This window comes from Sarcophilus harrisii, chromosome 4 (genome assembly GCF_902635505.1).
Source record: "Sarcophilus harrisii chromosome 4, mSarHar1.11, whole genome shotgun sequence".
NCBI lineage: Eukaryota > Metazoa > Chordata > Mammalia > Dasyuromorphia > Dasyuridae > Sarcophilus > Sarcophilus harrisii.
Window position 1 is genome coordinate 30,742,055 of NC_045429.1, and position 23,421 is coordinate 30,765,475.

At 53.7% G+C, this 23,421-nt stretch overlaps 1 protein-coding gene across 6 annotated transcripts in view; it reads right to left on the reverse strand.

Annotated features, from left to right (window-relative positions):
* Positions 1-23,421, reverse strand: part of ST3GAL3 (ST3 beta-galactoside alpha-2,3-sialyltransferase 3) — a 123,325-nt gene that overhangs the window by 59,010 nt on the left and 40,894 nt on the right. For 3 of the 6 annotated variants that reach the window (XM_031969269.1, XM_031969266.1, XM_031969267.1), the window contains 2 exons: positions 15,466-15,513; positions 5,046-5,088 (listed from right to left, as the gene is read on the reverse strand). In XM_031969269.1, coding sequence (XP_031825129.1) covers positions 5,046-5,088; positions 15,466-15,513 — 91 coding nt within the window. Of the gene's footprint in view, positions 1-5,045; positions 5,089-13,618; positions 13,745-15,465; positions 15,514-23,421 lie in introns of all 6 variants that reach the window. The other 3 variants (XM_031969263.1, XM_031969265.1, XM_031969268.1) reach the window with 2 other exon arrangements.

Consider the following 23,421-nt stretch of genomic DNA (forward strand, 5'->3'; position numbering starts at 1 on the left):
CCCATTTATTTCAGCTGTGGCTCCGGACTCTTCTCCTGTGGCCTAGGCCCTGAGGCACAGAGGCTGACCCCGGCAGGGAGCGGGCCCGGCCTTCTGGGCCGCCCAAGCCTTTGTATAAGGTTCCTGCTGGCCCAGGGCTCTGGCCTGGGCAGTGGTTAGCGGCAGGTCCGGTCTCCCATGGGCACAAACCCTCCCTCTGAGAACCGCTCCCATGTCCCGGGGTGGGGTCCCGGGGATAGTTGGCGTCGCACACTGACCCTCTGCCCCATTAGAAGGAAGGCTCCCCAGAGCAGGCCTTGCTTGCATTCCCAGGGCCTAGTGCAGACTAAGGGTTTGCAGCTCAATAAACAAATGCTGCTGATTGATTGAGTTAAATGAAATGCTCATTAAGTTGGTCATAAAATGTCCCAGAGAATTCCCCAAAAGTCATTTCCTCTGCTCCAGGACTGCAAGCTGAGCCTTCCCTGGAGGAGGGAGTGAGGAAACATTGCATTTTCTCTGGGCTTCATTAAAGACGCTTGAAATGAGTCTGGGAGCTGCCCCCTCCTCAGGGGGCTATACTGGGGGAGGGAGGGGTCCATGCTGCCTGAGCTGGAAGGAAGTCAGACACCCCCCAGCAGTGTCCTGGGCTCTATAAGAGACCAGCTAGCCCACCCCTTTCACCAGATAGAGAGTTCTTAGGCTAGCCCTGAAGGCCCTTCCTGGCTCCTCAGAGGAGATCCTAGGGAAGGAAGAGATGATCCTTGGACTGGCCACTGGTTTGGGCTTTTTCTGTTTTGTTGTTGGGAGGCAGGGAGGGAAGAAAGACCTTTCAGATATAGGGCACAGGATGAGCAAAGGCCTGGAGGCAGGAGAGCCATGAGGAAAACTAGAAAGCAATTTGCCCAAAATAGCATTAGACCCACAGGGTCCATGTGGAGACCTGACCCAGAGAAAGGCAGTTTCCTCAGATCAGAGGGTACCTTCAGTTTAGTCTTTCTATTCCTAGCGCCCCACAAACTTCCAGGAGATAGCTTCAGAGAAACTTGGGAAGCCTGGCATGAACTGATGAGAGTAAAGTGAGCAGAACCAGGAGAACAATGTAGAAAGCAACAGCAAGATTATACACTGATCAGTTCTGATGGACGTGGCTCTTTCCAACAATAAGATGATTCAGTTCCAATGATTTTGTGATGGAGAGAGCCACCCAGAAAGATAACTGTGGGAACTGAGTGTGGATCACAACATAGTATTTTCACCCTTTTTGTTGTTTGCTTAATTTGGGGTTTTTTTCTCATTTTTTTCCTTTTTGATCTAATCTTTCTTGTGCAGCATGATGGATGTGGAAATATATATAGAAGAATTGCACGTGTTTAACATATATTGGATTGCTTGATGTCTAGGGAAGAGGGTGGGAGAAAAAATTTGAAACAAGATTTTGCAGGGGTGAATGTTGGAAACTATGCATGTTTTGAAAATTAAAAAGCTCTAAAATTAAAAAAAAAAAAAAAAAGAACTCTGATCAGCACAAGGAGAAAGCATGATTCCGGAGGATTCCTGACAAAACAGGCTGCCCACCTCCAGTTAAAGAGCTAAGGTACACATTTGGGGAAGAGAGGAGAGAGACATTCACTAGCCATGGCCAAGTTAGGAAAGCATCTCGTTTGATTATATCAGTGTCCAACCTGTTTTGCCTTTCTCACTTTCTTTATAGGTTGGGGACAAAAGAGGGGGAAAGAGAGAGAAGATAGAATATAGGAAATGGGGACTGAAGGTTCCATGTAATGATGGTTCCCGTATATTCTGAGCAGTAATTCTGATTGATTTCTCTTTTGGCTTTTGTTATCAATAAAATTATTGATGCCCTTTCCTTTTTTTGAATGATGATAAATCATCTAACATTTCATAAATATCATGTAAGAAGCAACTAACAAGGAATGAAAAATAAATCAATAACAAAGAATAAACCACAGCACACTCAAGGTCTTCTCACTCATGTTTTGAAGCCGGTATTTGTAAAGTCCACAACACTTGGCACTTATCAGATGCATAATAAATGACCGTTCTCCTTTCCCTTCCTGCCCTCCGTATCCCTATGTAGAATGCCCTGTCATGATTCATATTATGAGTTCATGAAATCACAAGAGGGAGGTTACATAGTTTGAGAAGCATCTTTCCCTTGACGTCCATTTTGGAGGAGAGCTTTCTCCCTGCCTCAAATCTGCTCTTTTGCTTTGCTCATTTACTAAATCAGGCCACGATTCTCCCGCCCAGTTATGTTATTTCCTTATCAAGATAACAACAAAAAGAACATGTTCAGATTTATGAATATCGGCCCGATGCTGGAAATGCCCATTCCAGGGCAAAGACAATTGTCTTTATACAACTGAATGATCTCTCTCCTTAAAGACAGAGGAACACGAGTTAGACCTTGAAACTTTGCCTAAATGTTTCAAGGACGGTTATCAGGTTGAGCTCAAATGCCCCCTGGAATATATGTTTGGTGTTTACTGCCAGGAACAAGAAGGTCTAAGCTTGGAAAACCGATCTAAATTATTGAGCAGACATTTAAGGAGAAGTTAAATTATGTCAGCATCAATCACCTAATGAAGCAAGCATTGATTGAGGTCTTCAATAAGGCAAAGTAAGTGGTCCCAGAGATATGGAGACAAAAGTGAAACGGAGCAGCTTTTATTTGATCCTAGAAGTAAGAGGGAGCCTACAAGGTTTACTGAGTAGGGAAACATAGACATATGCTTTAGAAAAATTACTTTGACAGCTGCATACAGGAGAGATTGAAGTGAGGAGAGACACGGATTATGATGTTAATTCTAATAGAACAATTAAGAAGGCATCAAGTCCTAAGCTTTGAGACAAAGTGGGTGGAAACATAAGTATGGAAGGAAGAGATCGAGAAAAATTGCTAATGGCTTTTCCTTTAACAACAAAACCAAAAAGCCCCACCAAGATTTGTTTCCTTTGAGGCTCAGTTCCATGTCAGCCCCAAAGGCAGGGGTCTCACTACCCCCAGTTGTTCCTGGCCTTTGCCCCTAGTTGTTCCCGGCCTTCTCCCCAGATGGGCTCACTTATCTGCTGTACACTATTTCTCCAGTACAGTGTAAGGTCCCCAGAGGAGGAGCTGACATTTTTTCTTTTCCGTTTTATATATGCCCTCTTCCGCATGCAGTAATGGCTGGGTATGCAGAAGGAACCTGAGAGTGTGTGGCAAATGCAGCTCCTTCCAATTCTCCAACACTCCTATACTTGCACTCGGGGCTGATGGGAGTCCCCAGGGAAGGCAAAAACTGGCCTGGGGCTCTAGGCTGGGGTAAGTGGGAAAGGGAGAGGCTAAGAGTAGCTTTAAGGTCAAAGCTGGGCAAACCAGGCCTTGAGAAGCAGCAGAAGTTCCCAGATGAGGAGGGCAGGGTCCAAGTGGGTCCCAGCCCTGACCATAGCCCCTGCCAGCTTCGCTCCCATGGGAAGGCAACAAGGAGAGGCCTTTGCTAACCCTAGCATTTTGTGAGCTCTCTCCTGATTTAAGAAAGGGCCACCCTTGTCCAGCCCCCAGGGATAGCAGCAGGACCACGACATACAGTAAGTGCCTGATGTGGAGCTGAGGGTCTGCCCTCAAGGAGCCAGCAGTCCGACTACAGAGGGCACGGACTCACACAGCCAGAAAGTGGGAAAGGTCAGCCAGCCAACAAGTTCTAGATGGGCTCCTGTGGGGGGGCTGCAAGGTAGGGCGGGCTTCCTGGGGGAGAGGGCCCAGAGTAGAACAGGGGCTAGACGCTCCTGGCCTGCTGGGAGAGGGGAGCAGAGCAGATGGGGGAAAGTGGGGCAAGAAGAATCTTGCTTTTGTGTCCTGAGCCCACGTACAGCATTGGACTCAGTCCCCATAACTGATATTCCTTCTGGTACAATTAAGTTCCCTGGGCATTTGGGTAGAGGCACTTGGGGAGGAAGCTGGGCTTTTATTCCTTGGAGGCTCATCTAGGTGGAAGGAGCAGGAGCCAAGAGAGTGGGAGGGATAGGTGTCCAATGGGGAGGGCCTGTGCTGCCAGGTACAGATGCCTGTGCTCTACCTAGCATGCCTTGGGGCATGACTTTTTTCCAGGCCCCTCTCTATGTAAATCATGGACATTAGAAGCAACCCAGGGTTATAAAACTGGGGATCTCTGAACCCTGGAATGTCCGGTAGTTATTTGGCCAATCACCATCCCCTACAGGGTTTATAATTTAGTTTTTGGAGATTAAATTGGGAAGAACACGGAATGATCACCATGAGCAAGAAGGATAGCCTAAGGAGACCTCAAACCCAGCAACTTGGTCCAAAGAAAAGACTGAGCCTGTGGAAAGTAACTATTTGAGGGCCCCTCCTTTTATTAAGAACCTGGTGCAAGAGCTTGAGACTCTCCAGGTAGCCCGATGAAAAAGCCAGAACTCTAAGAAACAAGCCTTTTGGAAAACCCCCGAGCGAGCTGGGCTGTGTGAAAGAAATCTTTTCCTGTTGGTTTTCTTAATATGGTTTATTAAATGTCTGTTAGATACTAGAAAAGGGAAACCCACTGGCGGGGGCTTGTGAACTATAGTTTTAAGGTACACGGACCCCTAGAGCCTGGAAATTCACCCAGGGAGAAGACACTAAGCAGCACGAAGATCAACCTGGCAGCGGTATGAAAGGCCAACAGGAGCCCAAAGACACCAGGCTCTCTGTGAGCCCCCAGACCAGGCCCGCTGCTCCATTCGAGGAAGCGGCCCCGGAGCAAGGGCCTTCCCCCTGCACTCCCTCCCCACTGGGGCTATGGCAGGCAAAGAAGGCGGGAAGAGGCCGGGACAGCTGAGCTTGAGTCAGCAGGATGCTGTAAGTGAGCAGCCACCTGGGGGGCACTGAGCCGCGGCCGGGGACCCTGTGCTTCCCCGGGCCCTGAAAGCAACAGCACAGGGAGATCTTTGCTCAGGTCTGCAGCCTCCCCTTCCTCCTCCACAAGGCCAAAGCTGGGCCGCTGAGAGCCTCCCCCCCTTCCATTTCCCACTAGCACAAACCCTCCACCTTCTGAATTACTCACAATTTTGAGTCCAATTTCAGGAGAAAACCCAATCGATCATACTCTGAAAAACAAAGCAGAGACAGAAATGTTACAGGCCTGAGACTGTGGAGCAGGGCCCAGTCCCAAGGGCAGAGGGCTCTGGTCAGTGCGGCCCACAGTCCTAGGCTCAGCCCGGAAGAACCGTGAGAAGCTGGCCCATCCCCTCACCAGTCCCCAGGTGTCACCAAGCATCCACCTAAGTCAGGTACAATTCAGAAGCAAAGGGTGGTGGTGATTTATCTGAAAGGGATCTAGTGCCCTAAGTGGACCAAAGCTCAATGTGAGCCAGAAAACATCCTCTTGAGCAGAGCTTTCCAGAACAGGGAGGGGAGATCCCTTTGTGCTCTGGCCCTGGGGGGCGAGGCAAAATGCACCGACAGAGGGGGACGGTGCAGAGGAGAGAAACCAGGCCAGCCAAGGGTCTGGGGATCAGCTGAAACAAGTGGGGCCTGGGGAAGGCTCCATCCCCGCGGTCCACGGGAGTAGGTTCAAGTATTCTCGGACTTTTGTGAGGAAGGGGGCTCAGTTTTATTCTGCTGGGCCCCCAAGGGCAGAAGGGGGAGATGCCCAGAGGCAGGCAAGAGGTTTCCAGGCCTGAGGAAGGCTGTCCCAGTGCAGAGGGGGCTACACCAGGAATGGGAGGCTCTCCCTCACTGGGGTCTCTGAGCAAAGGCTGACCCACCCACCGGCCATGATCCCCTCCCTTGAGTCCTCCAGCTGCCCGAATCCCCTCTTGCTCTGCCCCTGACCCCGCTGTGTTTCTAGGGGCTCCAGGCCTCCTGCAGACAGGCAGCACAGGGCAGGTTCTAGGTCCCATGACCCCCAAGTCGCCTCCCTCATGAGTCTGTGGGCACCATGAAGGCAGATTGTTTCTGCTTTACTTTGTGACTTCCCCAGAGTTCAGCACACAGGAAGCTCTGAACTGATGCCAGTCAATTAGTCAGGGCTGGGCTAGGAGTCAACTCAAAGAGCTGATTGTTAAACGTTCCGTGTGAACAGACACCTCAGAAACCAGCAGACCTCTTAGCCGGGGCCTGACTTGTGGAGCCAAGATGGAGAAAACGGGGATACGCGGATTAAACGCACAGGCGCGCATTTGGGGGAAACATTTACCAGCAGGCCCCTCCCCCCAATAAGGCCTCCTCAGAAATAATCCCTGCAGGAGTCACTCTTGCCCAAGCCCCACGAAGGGCCCCATCCTCTCTCTCTCCTGCCCTCGCCTGGGGAGGTTCGCATCTTCCATCTACCTTTCCCCATCAGCGCTGGGTGGCCTGGAGATCGTCTCCTGGGGCTGGGGCCGACCTCTCCCACCCGGGAGCTCCCCCGGGCAGAGCTCTCTGGCTCCCACACAGCAGCCCTGCTGACTGTCACTTCTCAGTGGCCTCCCCTCCCTCGCCTCCCCTCCCTGACCAGCCTCGCTGACATTACCCAGAAGCTACGGCTGCCACGACGTAGCCTTCCCCCCCCCCCCTCGAGGGACCAGCACCACAGCCCAGGGGGCCCAGTGACCTCCCCACACGCAGCACAAGCCAAGGCCCAGGCAGCGCAGGGGTGCTCTGCCCCCGGTGGCCCCGGGTCTGCCATAGGCCCCAGGCGGCCATGGGCTGTTGGGGGCGGGGGGAGCTACAAAGAGGACTCCTCGGACCCCCTTCCTGCTCTCGGGCTCCATGTCCCCGAAGACCTGCAGACAGTTCTCAGGAGGCGGCTGCCAGAGCCTGGAGGCCCCTGGGCCCAGGGGGGCTGGGGTTGGAAGACGGGGCCAGTGCTAAGGACTGGGGAAACCCGAGGGCGCTCTCTTGTGAGGGGGCTGGGAAAGAGGACACAGGCCGAGGGCACAGCTGGGCACAGGAGGGTCACTGGCAATATGGGGGAAATCAGGGATAGAACCCAAGCAAGTCTCAGGGAATTGGAAGTAGCCACACGAGCCCAGCGTGAGGAGCACGGGGCAAATGTCCCCCGGGGCCGGGCTCCGGCGTCATGCCGCAGGGCTCTGGGATGTTCCGTGTTTATTCCAGTGGCTTGCATGGAGACAGCCAGGGCAGGCAGGGCAGGCCTTGCCAGCAGGAGAGCAGCTCTCTGAGGGCAGGAAGTCTCCCAGACGTAGCCTGGCCCACAGCCGGTCCCTGAGGCCCCTGCCCTCAGTCTGGGGCACTAAAGTCCTGCAGAGCTCCGGCCCAGGGCCTCCCTTAGCAGCCACTGGGCAGGACTCGGGCCTGCTCTCACCTGGCTCTCCCCCAGCCTGGCCGGAGGCAGGTATGTGGAGTATGTGGGCCAGCAGCGCCCCCATGGGCGGTTTCTGGCTCCCCGTCAGCCCTGCCCCTGCGTGCCAGCCTCGGGCTGACTCCGGCCTCCCAGGCTCAGCATCTTCCTTCCCAGCCTCCCCTCCTGGAGGGCCACAATCACAAGCAGGCCATAAGCTGGCAGGCGTGTGAGGCAACGTCACTGGAAGGGCACCTGCTGGGTGCCAGGCACCATGGCATGTGCCAGGCGAGTGAGGAAAAATGACAGTGGGACAGGGTCTGGAGCAAAGCCCCTGCACCAGATTTAGAGGGGGAAAGGGTCATGTCCCTGTATTCCAGATTTATGGGGGAGGGGTGGACGCCTCTGTGTCCCAGACTTAGAGGATGGGGAGGTCTTTGCCCACGTGTCCCAGATTTCGAGATCCCCACTCTCCCAGCTGGTACATTCGGGAGCTGGGACACTTCTCCCTCCACGGGCAGTGTCCACAGGGAAGTGAAAACAAAGCCCCCACACAGGAATTCCAAAAGCTCTTTGAACAAGGTCGGAGGCAGAGAGAGGGACCTGGAAGGTTTCTTTGGAGGATGTGGCAGCTGGGCTGGCCTTGTGAGGGAAGCTCCGGGTTCTTGGAACAGGGAGGGCAGGAGATGGGAAGAGAGTGCCCTGAGATCAGCCTGGAAAGGAGGCGGGAGGGCCTTGAAGCCCAACTTTGTCCTAGAGGCCAGAGGGAGCCTCTGAAGGTTTCTGAAGAGAAGCCTCGTGATCAGGCCTGTGCTTTAGGAAGCCCGGGGACGGCTGCACTGCCAGGAGAGAAGGGCTGAGGGCTGAGGTGACCTTGGGAACAATGGGGGTGTTGGGCGCATTCTGTCTAGGACGGGGTGCCTTTGAGATGACTCCGGGGCATCCGGTGGAAGGAACAAGCATCGATAAGGCAGCGGCTGTGTGCCCAGCACCCCGCCGAGATTCTCTCGTCTAATCCCCCCGAGTGAGACATCCATGGGCATGCTCAGGACATGCTCAGGACATGCTCAAGGCATGCTCAGGAGCTACGTTGCGGCTGATCTACGGCTCGGGAAACAGTGAGCGTGGAAATGGCAGCTGAATCCACGGGAAGGCTGAGGTCACCAGGGGAGCTTAGGCTTGAGCCAGCAGCCAGGAGAAGAGTGAGGATGAGGAGGGTGAGCAGGAAGAGACCAAACCGGGCAGGGAGGGGCTGTGGGAGACCAGGAGAGGTCGGACTGCCCAGGGGCAGTAGGACCCAGTGAACAGATGCTCTTTCAAGGACGTGGCCGTGCAGAGGAAGCCTGGGCGAGCGCGGGGTGTCTGGCTCCCCTGCCACCAGCGGGGGCCACAGCGGCACTCCTCAGAGGAGCTCAGGCTCCTGGGCCCCTGGTGGGCACCAGAGGCAGGAGCCTCCCAGGCCCGCAGCCCAGGCCACCCCAGGCAAGCACAACAAGCTGTACAAGTCCCCTCGCAGGCCCTGGTGAGGAGCTGAAGCAGTTGGGCTGGTGGGCGGGGAAGGAGAACTCTTTAGTCGTTGGCTGCAGAGCCTGGGACCACCCCGAGGGAAGGGCCTGGCTTGGTGCGGACAGGCCAAGGGGCAGGGACTGGCCGTGCCAGCCTCATTACCTGGGCCTTCCCTCGGTCTGGCACCGGCGTGCCCAAAGAGTCTCGGGCCAGGCCGAACCTCATGGCTGGACAGCTCCAAGGAGACCCAGTGGGAGCACTTCAACCCTGAGCCTTGGGCAAGGACCACAAGACCCTCTTCCCAGGTTGGAGGCTGGGCCACGGGGCCCTCACCCTGCGGGCTCTCACTAATAGCGGATCACACTTCCCGCTTTCTCAGCAGACCTGGCGGGAGGCGAGCCCGCCACCCAGGAGGTCCCTTCCGTTCTGGACGGCTCTCACTGTTAGGGAGCTCTTCCTGACCAGGAGCTTCAGCTGGCCTTTCTGAGGCTTCCTTCTAGCACCCGCTTCTGCTCATCCCTCCCCTCTGAGCAGCAGAGAGCGCATCCCTCCCCTCCCAACAGCCCCTCAGATACCTGAACACACAGCGCAGGATCCCTTGAGCTTTCCCTTCTGGAGGCAAAATAACCTCAACTCTTTGGGCCCCAACACTCTTCCCTAACCTGGCCTCCCCCCTCCAGGTGCTTGCCAATCTTCCTGAACACATACAAGGGTCAGGCACGGTTTGACAGGCAAGGATCCTAGCAATCCCACTGGTCACTGATGCAATGTGCCAGGGCTCTGGAGCCCCCGGGCCTGCACCCATTTGAGTCCTGCCATTTCTCCTGGTGGAGGTCACTACAAATATCACCATCAGCATTTAACAAATAAGGAGACTGACACTCAGGGGAGAGAAGGACAAAGCTGGGGGGACATAAGAGAAAGAACTAAAATCCTGGGCTCCCTACTGCTGTGACTTGGGGGCAATGGGGGTCCCCAAAGGTACCTGGGCTCACTCCTGCCCTGATCCCCCACATCTTTCCAGTATCCTTGTCATCCTGGATTCCTCCCCATCTCTTCTCCTGCCTCCTCACCCAATCTGTTGTAAAGGCCTTTACCACATGCTTTCAATATGCCCCCTTCTCTCCTCTGATGGGGTCACCCCCTTAGTGCAGGCCTTTGTCCCCTCCCACCTGGACCACTGCAGTAGCTGCCAGGCAGGGGGGGCGGGGGGGGGCCTGCCCGCCTCAGTCTCTCCAAAAGCCGAACTATCCTCTACCCGGATGTCCAACTGATCTTCCTGTCTCACCTGCCACCCCCACTCAACAAACTCAGTGGCTCCTGATCATTTCCTGAGCAAACAGGACCTTTCTAAGCTGCCTCACTGCACCTTCCAGCCTTCCTATTGCCCTGGGATGCAGCGACACCGGCCAGCAGTGCTGGCTGCCCCTTGGATAAGCCCCCCTATCTCCAAGCATCAGGTGTTTTCCCTGCCTGGTCCCCCCACCCAGGGCTGGAACATTCTCCATCCTCTCTTCCAGCTCCTGGCTTCCTTTAAGGTCCAGTTCAATGGATACCTTCTGTAGCAAGCGTGTCCTGGCCTTTCTGTCCTTAAACCAGCACATGTGGGTGATACACACTCACACACACAATCACACACACACACACACACTCACACACACTCAGTCACACACTCACCCTGTGTGCACCTATAGATAGCCTATGTGACCTCCCTGGTTAAAATCTGAGTGCTTGGAGGACAAGGCCCAGGGATTCTCATCTTCGTTTTCCCACAGCCCGGCCCTGAGCCTGGCAAGAATGGGGTCCCTAGTTACTGGCTGGGGATAACGGCTGATGAATGATATTCCAGGAAAGAGAAAAGGTGGGCTCCATCGTCGCTCCATTCCGAGCGACCTTTTAAAGGTGATGGAGGAGAAGGGAAGAGCAGGAGGGGTGAGTGGGTGGTCCCAGTCTTGTAAAAACTAACGCGAACCAAAGGCCAACGAGCTTGACTCTGACTTCTGGGAACACTCTGGGCTCCCCAACTAAAAGGGGGCCCAGGGAAAGTTTTGGAAAGGAAGCAGTGATTGGCAGGAGCCTGGCCGGCTCCATGGAGGACTGGCCTGGCTGGCCCAGCCATGTTTCCTTTTCTGACAGGTTCCTAAACCACGAGATGAGGGGAACACCGGGAGAGACTTGGAAAATTGGATCTGGGCTATGTGATACAGAGCAGAGCGGATGGGAATTGCCAGGCGGGGGAGAAGGAAGCAAGCATCCAGGGCCTGCTGGGTGTCGGGCACTGCGCTAAGCACTGTACAAACAGGACTTCCCTCGGTCTTCCCGACCCCCCTGGGAGGTGGGTGCTGTCATTCCTCCCATCCTGTGGTTGAGGAAACTCCCAGGTTAAGTGACTTGCTCAGGGTCACTTGGCCAGTTGAGGGCCTGAGGTCACATTTGAACTCAGGCCCTGTTGACCTGAGCCCAGCCCTCCATCACTGCACCACCAGCTACTATGCTGAGGCTGGCAAAGAGCTAAAGGGGCTCCCCCTGCTCCTGCCCAGGGGCCACCCAGCTTCTCCTGGGGCTGGACGGCAGACAGACCAGCTAGTAATGGTGCTGAGAGAGACACAGAGACAGAGAGACAGAGAAGGACAGAGAGACAGCCTGAAACAGTGAGGAAGGAGTGCCAGCCACGGCAGCTGGCCAGAAGTCAGAATGGGCATGGGACGGGCTAGGACAGAGTTCAAGCACATGGGAAGAAGTGCAGCCCCAGTGCTCCAGCAGTGGCCCCCTTCCCAATCACTGTCATCATGGGGACAGGCACGGTGACAGGAGTCTCGTCTTCCTGGGCCCAGAAAGTAGAGCTGGGGGTCCCATAGAGCTCCAGGAAGGAGGACATCTCGGCAACGGCTTCTGATGGAGGCAGCTCCTCCCCTCAGAGCCCCCCCTCCCCCCATGGAGGTCTGGAGGCCTGGATGGGCAGCACATGAAGCAGTGATTCCAAGAACCACGTATCTTCTCTAAGAAGAAAATTGGGGGGGGGGGATGAGGAGATAACTGTCCTGGGGCTTAGAAATGAGGACCTGCCTTGGGCTGCCAACTTCAATATTTCTGGCCTCGAGGCCACAAAATATCACTCATTGTTCACCTGTTAAATGAGGGGAATGGATGATGTCTGGGCTCCCAGAAAAAGCAAGCAGGCTCTCGAAGGGCTGGGGTTTCCTTTCTTTTGAGGCGATCAAAGGTCACCCAGCTAATAAGTAACTGAGGCCACATGGGCCAGCGCTGCCCCCTCTAGGCCATCACCTGGGCTGTGGTTTCCAAAACCGAGGAAGGCCCCAAGGTGAGTGTGAGCCCAAGGACCCCGAGGAGTCTGAGCATGCTCCCCGGTGCTGCCCCCTCCTCACTTGGATGGGGGAGCCGTGCCCTCGCACCGAGCAGGGCATAAGGACGGCCCAGGAAGTACGATTCTCTGCGACAATCCCTTGCTGGGAGCCGACCCCAGAGCATGGGGGCAGCCCCGGGCCTGCCAGAAAGCCATGGTGGCCAAGCATGGGAAGAGCAAGGCTGCTCTCACAGAAGATGCGGAGAGGGATGCGCAGCCACGGCCCACAAAGCACCTTTCCCTTCCTCCCAGAAGCCTTAGGGCCAGCGCCCTCCTTGGGGGTTGGCTTCCCCTTACCCTGTGCGCCCCCTAAAGGCAGAGCCAGCAATGTGTTTTTTTTCAGCACCGTGCTGAGCATACAGCAGACACTTAATACATGTTTACTGGCTCAATGCCCGATCTGGGACAGTGCAATAGGTGTAATGGGTCCCAGTATTTGTTACTACCAAATTTTGAAAAAATCTGTTCGAAGCTCCCCTTCCCCGGTGATGGAGGGAATAATACCCGCGGGCTCTCCTCCCCTGATGGATTCTGCACCTTCAGCCCTGTTCTGGGGGGACCCTGTTAATGCCTTTGATGTCACCCTCCACGGGAGCTTTGCCTTAGAGATTATTCCCAGCACAGAGAGAAAAGCCCGATTCTCCTCTTTGGCTCCGGGCTCCCTTGCTAGAAGGGGCCCCCCCAGCTCTAGCTTACATCTTGGTCCCCCGACCTTCCAGGCCCTTCCTTCTTTTGGGGCCCAGGGACCAGCAAGTCTACAGAGAATTGGACAGTGGCGCGATGGATGGCCTGGCGGCCTCCTCCCTTCTGGAACAAAACAATGGAACACAAAGGCCACACCAGGGAGGAGGGAGCGCCTCGTTGGAGCACCAGAGCACCAAGGAACATGAGAAAGCTCCCACCCCAGGTGCCCTCCATCCCCCTGGGCTCCTATGGGCCGGCTCAGCCACAGGCTGGGTCAAGGGTCAGTGAAGGCCCAAGGGGAGCCTGGCAAAATGTTGAGCCTCTCGCTCCTGGTCTCTAGGCTTGGAAATAAACAACAAAGTTTGGCCAATTAATCCCAGGGAAACTAGCACAGAAGGGGGAAGCCATCTGGCAAACAACGAGTAAACTCTCTGGACCCAGCAGCTGACTAGTTGAAGGTGTCCTGGGCCACAAGGGGCCAGCAGGCCCGGGTCGCGGGCATGCCTCCTCTGCAGCCCCTGCCCAGCCCTCCTTGGCACGGAGGCTCCCCCAGCTCCACTCTGGAGGCAGAGGCGGCCTCCTCTCCCCCGGCGGGCGCCACACTGTCCTCTATCATGGGCCTGACCCTTCCCCGCCACGTGTCGGGCCATGCCAGGGGTCTCAGAGAGCGGTGCACAACCCAGGACGGGCCTTACAAAGTGACAGCCCCAGGGCACTGCCAGCCAGGGCTGGAGGGGAGGGAGGGGGACAGCGGGCAGGGCTCAAAGAAACCAAAAGGCCCCCGGGGGGCCACACCTACTGGGCTGGGCCGGGCCCCGGGCCTCCATCATCGCTTTCTGGGTTCTGGATTGTCCCGAGTCCACAGCAAGGCATGAGGGCGGCAGAGATGGAAAGTCAAGGGCCACATTGTTCCTCTGTCTCCTTCCTGTTTGACAATGAAAGCTTTCCCTCAGTAGGGAAGGCCCAGCCTCTCTTTCCGGGCTGGGAGGCCCAGATGGGCCTCTGAACATCTCCTGGGTGCTGGGGACGGCAGAAGGCTGAGGCAGGAGGGCTGAGGCAGAAGGGCTGAGGCAGGCGGCCGGGCCAGCAGCCTCTGAGGCAGGGGAGGCCAGCTGTGTCCGCCACCAGGCGGGGCCCCAAGAGCCTCCCCTCAGAGGGGCTGCCCCGAGGAGCCGCAGAGCAGCCCCCAAGCCCCGCCCAGGAGCCTCAGCAGACTGGTCCCTTGCACACTGACAGAGGCGAAGCACGAACAGCTAGCTGCCTTCCATGATGTTTCTGGACATCACACAAGGCTCCCATGGGACAGGCTCAGGCCATCGCCAACCTTGCCCGAAAAGAGTCGCAATATGCCAAGAGGATGCCGCAATGTCCAGCTCTGCAGGAAGGGCGCCCGGCCCGCCCCCAACGCCCCGCGACCAGCGCCCCTTGCACTTCCTGCCTCTGACTGAGCCCTGGGCCATGTGTCTCCGGGAAGCCGCCCAGAGCCCATGCCCTCGGCGAGGGAGCCCCCTCCCCGCCGAAACCCGAGCCCCAGCAGCACTGGCTGGCAAGCAGAAGGCAGTGGGGGGCGGGGTGCAAGGGGGAGTTAGGAAGCCAGAGGCCTGAGGAGGCAAGCATGGCAGTTAGAGAGGGCCCCTGGCCCAACAGAGGGACCATGTTGGAAGGCAGCAAACCCACTGTCAACTCCGAGGGGGGAAGCTGAGCCCTAACCTTCTCCGGGTTAGCCAGGGACCATCTCTCATTTCCGAGAGGAGGCAGCCGAGCCCTACTCGCCTCAATGAGGGCGAAAGGATGGGCCAGGGCTGGGCACATACACTAACGGCCCTGGAACTGGCATCCGACGTCACCAGGAAACAATCCTGTGGGCCCAGCCCTTTGTGCGGGAGGGGAGTCTGGGTCTAGAAGCTGGGGGCTCCCCGGGAACCCAGGAGGTCCCAGCATCCCTCCTTCCCTGGATCAAAGGCTATTGCCTAAAAACAGGGGGGCCTGACTAGGGCTGGGGCAGAGGCTGGGCCAGCCTGGAAGGAGCCCCCTGGCCTGACACTGCCCTCTCTGGCCTCCGTCCTCAGTGGCAGTCCCTTAGCTACATGACACAGGGAGCCTCCTCAGGGAGCCTGAGGCAGCCTCCAAATGCCTCATTCACTGGGGCCCTGCCTGCTGAGCTCTACCCGGCCCCTGCCCTTCAGCCAAAGCCGAGGCAGAGAAATTCAGGCTTGGGCCTCCCTTCCAGAAGGGCACGGCCCACTTGGGCCCATCCTGGAGACTCACCATCAAGCAAATGTCCAAACCCACCAGGGCCACTACAGGCTGCCCACGTCTGACCTTCTTCCCGCTACCTCTCCCTGGCCTGGGTCCTAGGCCCGCTCATCAAGGCAGTCGTGGCCCTGTGGGAGCGAAGGTAGCTCCCCAAGAACTACCCCCCCAGAGGGGGCCCCACGTGTGCGTGAGGGCATTTTCCTGGGGCCGTGAAGGCCATGCAAAGGGGAGCCCTGCCCTGCCTCGCTCCAAGGTCTGGAAGAGCCTCCCTGGGCCAGCTGCACCTCATGGGCTCCCCGGACTCTGCCTCCCAACATGGCCACCAAGCCCCGCCTCCGACAGAAACCAGCCTGAGGCCACAGAAGTAAGATAAGGGGAAGGAGATTGTACCTGAGCCTAGTGTCCGTCCAACGGAGTCAAAGGTAAGAGCCCCTGAATCTGCAACACAAGAGGACAAGTTCATGGCTTCTGCCTTTTTGGTGGCTTCTCAGCCCTCCGCCCCACCCCCGAGAACACAAGATGGCCCCCGCTGAATCCCTGGCATGAAGCCCTAAATGCAGCTGCCCAGGAGCCAGGGCTGCCCATGCCTGCGAGGAAGCTGCCAGCACTCCATGTAGGAGAGCTGTAAGGACCCCAGGAGGGGGGCGGCCGGAGGGCTCCCCCAGGCCCACCCCCAGGGAGCAGGCCCTGCCCCACTGCCAACCACGTGGGAGCACTCCCCGGGGTTATGGGACTTCCCGGGAGATGTGGGTGTCTGCCCCTAGACTGCAAGATCCCTGAGGACAGAGTCATGGCCGCGCCTCAGGCTCGCTCAGCAGGGAGGGGAATGGCACAAGCCATTAATGGGAACATCACAAGACTCCAGGCTCCCCACCCCCAGCCCGATTGTGGCCAGAGAAGTGGCCGTGGGCACTTAGGCTCCTCCAAGAGATCCCGCCAACCTCGCTCCCCTGGCCCAGCCCCCTGGCGGGCAGTGGCCCCTGCTAGAGAGCGTCTCCTCCCATTGAGCACAAGGCCCAGCCAGAGAGCCCCGGTCGGCCAGAGCAAATCACTCTTCCAGAGCAAGCAAACAAGTAGAGAAAGGGGTGGATCAGGCACTGAGTGGGTATCTAGTAAGCGCCAACTGTAAGCCTAACGGTCCTTACTCTGGGGAAGCTCCGTGGGAGAGACACTGTGGGAACTGCGGCGAGCCAACAAGCTACAGATGCCAGAAACAATCACGGGGTGGGGGGGTACCCAGCTTTAAGGTGGATCACGGACGGCTTCTTGAGGGATTTTTGTTGGAACGTGAAGAGCTCCAGGTAATCCAGGAGGCAGAGATGAAGCAGGAGAACGTCCCGGGCATGGGGGACAATGCTTGGAGCAGCAGGGGGCCGGAGAGAAAGGGGTGTGTGAGTGGAGAGCAGGCAAGAACACTGGACAGATCAGGAAAGCAGGTTCTGAGGGACTCCAAGTGTCCAACAGAGGGTTTGAACTCTGATCCGGGGGGTGACAGGGAGTCCCAAGAGCTCCTGAGTGGAGGGGGTGGCCCGGACAGATTGTGCCTCAGATTGGCGGCTGAGTGGGGAGTGGACTGGAGCAGGAGGAGAAAAGGGCCCACACCTGAGGGGGCAGGGCCAAAGGAGAAAAGGCAGGGAATGTGGGAAATATCGCGGAGACAGAGGGGATGTGGGGCCCGATTAGTCAAGATTGACACCTTGAATGTGAGGCTAAAACCCAGAGGATGGTTATAAAAAGTGGACGGGAAGGAAGGGGTTGGACACAGTGAGTTTAAAATGTCTCCGGGACATCTGCTAAAGATGTATGCAGGGGGAGAGGGGAGTCTGGGGGGAGCAGAGGGGCTCAGGCTGGAGAAGCAGATGGAGGATCTTCAGCGCAGAGATGGCGACTGAATCCACAAGAGCCAAGATCAGAATCTGGGAAGAAGAGAAGAGGGGCAGGACACAGCCCCGTGGGACAGCTACACTTAGCCATTAGGGCCCAGACAAAGCTCTAACAAAGGAGACGAGGAGGAGAACTAGGAGAGAGGAGGGTCACAAAAAACTAGAAGGAGAGGAGATCGACTACAAGGTTGGCCAGTAGTGTCAAGGCTGCTCAAAGGTCAAGGACAAGGATTGAGAAAAGGTCATGAGAATTGGCCAAGAAAAGCCAACTAGTGACTGGAGAGGCGGGGTTGGGTTGAATAAGGAGAGGAGAGGAAAGGGAGTGGACGAGGGCCTTTTCAAGGAGTTTCTCTAGGAGGGGGTACAGGAATCCTCATTCTAAGCCCCTTGAGGACAGGTTTGTTTTGTTTTGCTGTTTATTGTCAGCAATCAACCCAGAGTCTTGCTCCACAGAAAGTACTTAACTAACACCAGTTGCATGAATGAATAAGGGAAGGAAGGAAGGAAGGAAGATACAGAAAAGTATCTCCATGTCTCCCTTTTGTTCTCCATAATCACTGGCCTCGGGGATGTCTCTGTCGAAGCACCAGGCCCACCCCTTTCTCTCCACCTGAAAGTCCTTTCCATTAGCTGCACAAGACTTCTCCAGGTGCACTCCATGTCCAACCACAGTCTGTCAATACATACTTTAAGCTCTAAGAGGATAACTTTAGACCAAAGCTTTGTGAATGTAAGAACTGTTTTTGTTTTAGATTCTCTATCAGAATGTCTTGCATTGTAATAAATGAGTGTTGGATTGGATGAAATACATTCTACTTCCATCACCACTGTCTCAGTTATTTCCCATAGCACCACACCCTCCTCCTGTCATTGTAACACCAAAGACTGTGTTCCTTTGAGGGGGCTGCCGTTCCATACTCTTTACCCCTGTCCTTGTAGTTCCCTGGGTCAAAACTTGGGTGTTTTTCAGAGAACACATACCTAGGCATATCACCTCATTCTATGCTAGTGAAGTTGATTGTTTGAACCCAAGTATGAACCTTGACATTTATTTTATTCAGTCCAGTTCAATGTCAAGATCTTTTTGTTTCCTCACTGTCATCCCATGGGTTAACATTCTATTCCAGCTTTGTGGATGCTATTTATTTAATGGGAAAATTCCCTTTCCATGTTCCAATAGCTACAGTGTAGTTCCTTCCTTTAAAGGAGAGGTTGTGCACTACACACCTCTCAGATTGGCTAAGATGACAGGAAAAGATAATGACGAATATTAGAGGGGATGTGGGAAAACTGGGACACTGATACATTGTTGGTAGAACTGTGAATACATCCAGCCATTCTGGAGAGCAATTTGGAACTATGCTCAAAAAGTTATCAAACTTTGACTCAGCAGTGTTTCTACTAGTTTTGTATCCCAAAGAGATCTTAAAGGAAGGAAAGGGACCCATGTGTGCAAAAATGTTTGTGGCAGCCCTTTTTGCAGTGGCCAGAAACTGGAGACTGAGTGGATGCCCATCAATTGGAGAATGAGCTGAATAAATTGTGGTATATGTGGTTATGGAATATTATTGTTCTGTAAGAAATGACCAACAGGAAGATTTCAGAAAGGCCTGGAGAGACTTACACGAACTGATGCTGAGTGAAATGAGAACCAGGAGAGCATTATTCATGGCAATTACAAGACCATATGATGATCAATTCTGATGGATGTGGCTCTTTTCAACAATGAGATGATTCAAACTAGTTCCAATTGTACAGTGATGAAGAGAAACAGCTACACCAGAGAACCATGGGAACTGAGTGTGGACCACAACAGAGAATTCCACTCTTTCTGTTATTATTTGCTGCATTTTTGTTTTCCTTCTCAGGTTCTTTCTTTCTAGATCTAATTTTTCTTGTGCAGCAAGATAACTGTATAAATATGGACACATATCTTGGACTTAACATATACTTCAACATGTATGGGACTATCTGCTGTCTGGGGGAGAAGGAGGGGGAAAGGAGGGGAAAAGTTGGAAGAGAAGGTTTTGCAATTGTCAATGCTGAAAAATTACCCAGGCATATGTTTTGTAAATAAAAAGCTATAATAATAATAAAAAAGGAGAGGTTATACTTTAAATACACATACAATAAAAGCAAAGATTACTTGTTTAACAGAATGTTTCTGGATCCAAGTAGTCAAAGTTGAGCCAGTACTGAGTGCTCCCTCCCCCTAGTTAGGAGAGAACTGAGAGTTCAGCTTATACTGCTCAACAAATGGCTAAAAGACCGATTTCCTTCCAAAGTCACAGACCTGCTGCTCAGGCACAAGAGCTAAAGGAGAGCTGGGTCAAGAGCCAAAGGATTCATTCTTCCCAGACGTGGTGTGAAAGAGAACAAAGACAGGAGGAAGGCCTAGCTGGCCAAGGCCAGGGGGACACAGAAACCAGCGGGGCTGATAGAGCAAAAGATGTCCAAGGTGAAGATTCTGGGGTCTCACTGATTCACGATCTTCAGTGTCTTCATCAAAGCTCCGCCTTGTGGAGGCTGCCATTTCTTTTCATTCTAAGAGGGCACTTTTACTTGGTATTTTAAGGTCTCTTTATCTCATTTGGTCTTCAAAACAACCAGTGAGGTTAACACTATTGTTATTTATAGAGGAGGAAACTAAACCTCACAGAAGGAGAGTGCCCAGGGTCACACACCTTCTCTTGACTCCGACGGCAGCCCTCCCTGCACTGTACCACCCCCACATCCTCAGGCTGTACTGTGCCCGGCCCTTGACAGATGATCAGTCATCGTCCACTCTCTAGATGACAACCTTGCCTTCGGTGTTTCATTGGTCATATGGCAGAGCAGCTGACAGTCACAGTGCACCTCTTTATTATTATTCCATTACACACACTAAGCATATCACAGAGCAGAGAGGTGGCAAAGAATAAAAGCAATTTAAAGAAACCTTGACAAGAGATCCAAGTAATAAAAGCCATCTCAAGAACATTCAAGTTTGGAAATGGACAGACTAATTACAGAAAAATAAAATTAGAAAAGATCCGCAAAGATTATTACAATAAACTTTTCTCCATCAAAGCCAGGAGAACCATTAGTTCATCAGTTCCTCCATTAGCTTGTGAGGTCCTTGAAGGCAGGAACTGATTATTTTTGGTCTCTTTTTGGAACCCCATTTAGCATAATATCTGGCATAGAGGAGATGCTTAATAAATGTTGATTGATTAGAACCACAGAAAAGGACATTTGAACCCTGACATCATAAGCCCCAAGGTGTTTATAAAGGTAGAAATGACACAAAGAAAAGCAGGCAATTAGATCAAATATACATATAGAGAAGACCCGTACTGGAGACAATGCAATTGTAAGCATGCTAAGATACCGATATACGTTGTGTCTGCAGGAAAGCAGAATGCCAGTGGTGTGGGAAAGATTTTGGCCCTTCCTGCTAGAGAGAACCTGTCAACATTTATCCACCTCTATACCAACTCTCCTGTTCTTTTTTCAAAATACCAAACACTTAGGGGAAAATGGTTTATATTGACATCCCCCAAAATGTGAAAAGTCAGTAACCACTGATCTCTCTTTTTTTTAAAGTCCAATTCAGTTTAACAAAGAATTGTGAAGCACCTATATGTGCCAGGAATGAGACACAAAGATAACAGCAAAATAGTCTCTGCTCATAAGAAGTTTATCCCCTTCAGAGAGAATACAGCAAGATCCCGGGGGAGTTGTTACAAAGAACACTCAATGTAATAAGAGGGAGAATCCGGGAGTCTTTTGAAAGAGGGTATCTCATGGGCAGTTCCAATGGTCCTGCGATGGAGAGAACCATCTGCACCCAGAGAGCAGACTGTGGAGACTGAGTGCGGATCACAACCTAGTACTTTCACTTTTTTGTTGTTGTTTGCTTGCGGTTTTTTTTTTTTTGTTTGTTTGTTTGTTTGTTTCTCATTTTTTCCTTTTTGATCTGACTTTTCTTATGCAGCAAGATAATTGTAGAAATATGTATGGAAGAATGGCACATCTTTAACATATGTTGGATTACTTGCCATCTAGGAAAGGGGGCAGGGAAAGGGAGGGAGACAAAAACAACGTTTTGCAAGGGTGAGTGTTAAAAATGACCTATGCATATATTTTGAAAATAAAAAGCTTTAAAAAAAAAAAAAAAGCATAGTATTTAAAAATAAAAAAAGAAAGAAAAAAAAAAGGATACCTCAGTTGGCTGAAGGTAGTGAAGAGATTCTAAAGGACAGGAGGGAGAGGTAGTGGTGGGAACAGCCCACAGGCCAGTCTGACTAGAAGGGGAGTCATTTACCATTGGGCTGGAAAGGTAGGTGAAAGCCATATTGTGGAAGGCCTCAAAATTTTACTGATGTCTTTGTTTTTTTTAATCAATCACTTCCTACTCTCTCTCTCCCACAACCAACCCTTGTAACAAAGAATAATCAAGCAACATCAAGAATGAGCCACATTACGTACTCATCGGAAACCCAGATGTCTCTGCCAAGGAGAAGAATATTTGTCTCAGCACCGGCCTTAATCAAACGAGGCGCATGGGGAACTCTGAGGATTGTTTAAATGCCAATTATTCCAGTCATCAGACTGATAGATCCGCCTGCTGAGCCAAGATCAGTCACTGACACGCACCCTTATCCTTCTTTTAAAAAAACCTCCATGAGATTAACAGGCTCTGTGTGAACAGGGACAAGCACAGCACCCTGTGGGACTGCTTGGTCCCACAATTACCTGAAAGGGGCAGGTGACCCAAGTGTATCTACCCAAGGCCTTGTTCATCAAAGGTTATGCTAAAGCACAATCCACCTTGTCCCCCTTACTCTGCTCCTCGGCCCCAAAGTCTCCCCAAGAGACACATCAAATCATTTGAAATTCCTCAAAAGGCTTCACAGCACAGAAAACTCAGGACACCCCGATGCCCAAACCCAAGGCGGCATGAAGCAGGAGGCTGCTGGGCAGGTTCTGTGCCAGGTCCCATGCCAGCAGCACGCCTGACTGCTCTGGTCACGGTGGAGAGCCAGCCAGAGTCCAGGTGAAGGGAGGAGATCCCGGAGGAGAAGGAGGGCCTCCAGATGGCCTAATGCTGATTGCTTTGAGCCCCGGGACTCGCCAGAGCCTCTGGGAAGGGATCTGGAATCAATCAAAGGCATTGGGCCTCTACTATCTCCCCACAAAAATCCAGGGCCCCTGTCTCTGCTCCCCAGGGCAGACTGCTTCCTGCTGATAGTCAGGGAGGGTGCTATGGGCCGGGCTAGGCACATTCCCCCAGAGATCACACAGATCCATTAAGTAAAGCTCAATGGGCGACACAGTTTATTACATCTGAAAACTGAGACGATATAGGAAATCACTTTCACAGTCAGACATTTCCTGTTTCTGGTTCCCAAAGTGGCTTTTTCCTTTTCCGATAGGGCCTCTGAATGAAGCCAGGGCTGAGCCCTCTCAGCGGCTGGTCTGGGCTCACAGCTGGCGATCTGCCCGAGGAAGCTCCCTTAGTGCCCTGGCAAGGAAAGCATCTCCTTGCCCTTCATGACGACTAGCAGGAGCTTTGGAGTGACTCAAAATCCTGAAATCTGGAAGAGGCCGGGGAGTGGGAGATGAAGAAGCGTCCAAGAAAATGTCAGCCCCCAGAGCAGAGAGAGTCACAGCTGGGCCGTGGGAGGGGGACTTTGCCACCCTGAAGAGGCTGGACACTAGCCCCAAGAACTGCTTGGCTCCTGAGTGCTCATAGGTAAATAAGCCTGGGGACACAAAGAAAGGCAGAGGCAGCCTGCCCTCAAAGAGCCCCCACTCCACAGGGGAGACAACATGAAATGATGGCATGCAAGCTCTAGGCAGAGGAAGAGGAAATACTGAAGGGAAAGCATTTGAATTGGGGGGGGGGACGGGGACGGGGAGGGGGAAGGCAAGGCAATCAGAGTTAAATGATATGCCCAGGGTCACACAGCTAATGTCAACTGTCTGAGGCTGGATTTGAACTCTGGTCCTCCTGACTCCAGAGCCAGTGCTCCCTCCACTGGGTCCTCCAGCTGCTCCTAAAAACACTAGAATTAGGAATGAAAAAAAGTCATCTGTAAAAGACGGGATTTTAGCTAGGACGTGTAGGCACTTGGGGGAAACAGCAGGTAAAGACGAGGAGAGAGAGAATTCCAGGTGTGGGCCCGGCCAAAGGAAATGCCCGGAGTTGGGAGGCAGAGGGTCTGGAGCAGAGGATTCCAGATCTAGAGCTGGCAGAAACCTCAGGGGCCTGGCCCACTCAAGCAAAAGCTCATTTCCACCATTCTTCCCCAGGGGTTTGCCCGGCATGGGGCGGGGGGATGGGAGTGGGGGGAGGCGGCAGAACTGGAGAAAGGAACTAGGCAGTGCAGCCGGAGAGCGAGGCTACAGAAAGGAAGCAGCAGAACCGATGTTGGTGGCTAGGGCTGGACGGCCCCAGAAAGCTCCAGACAAAAGCATT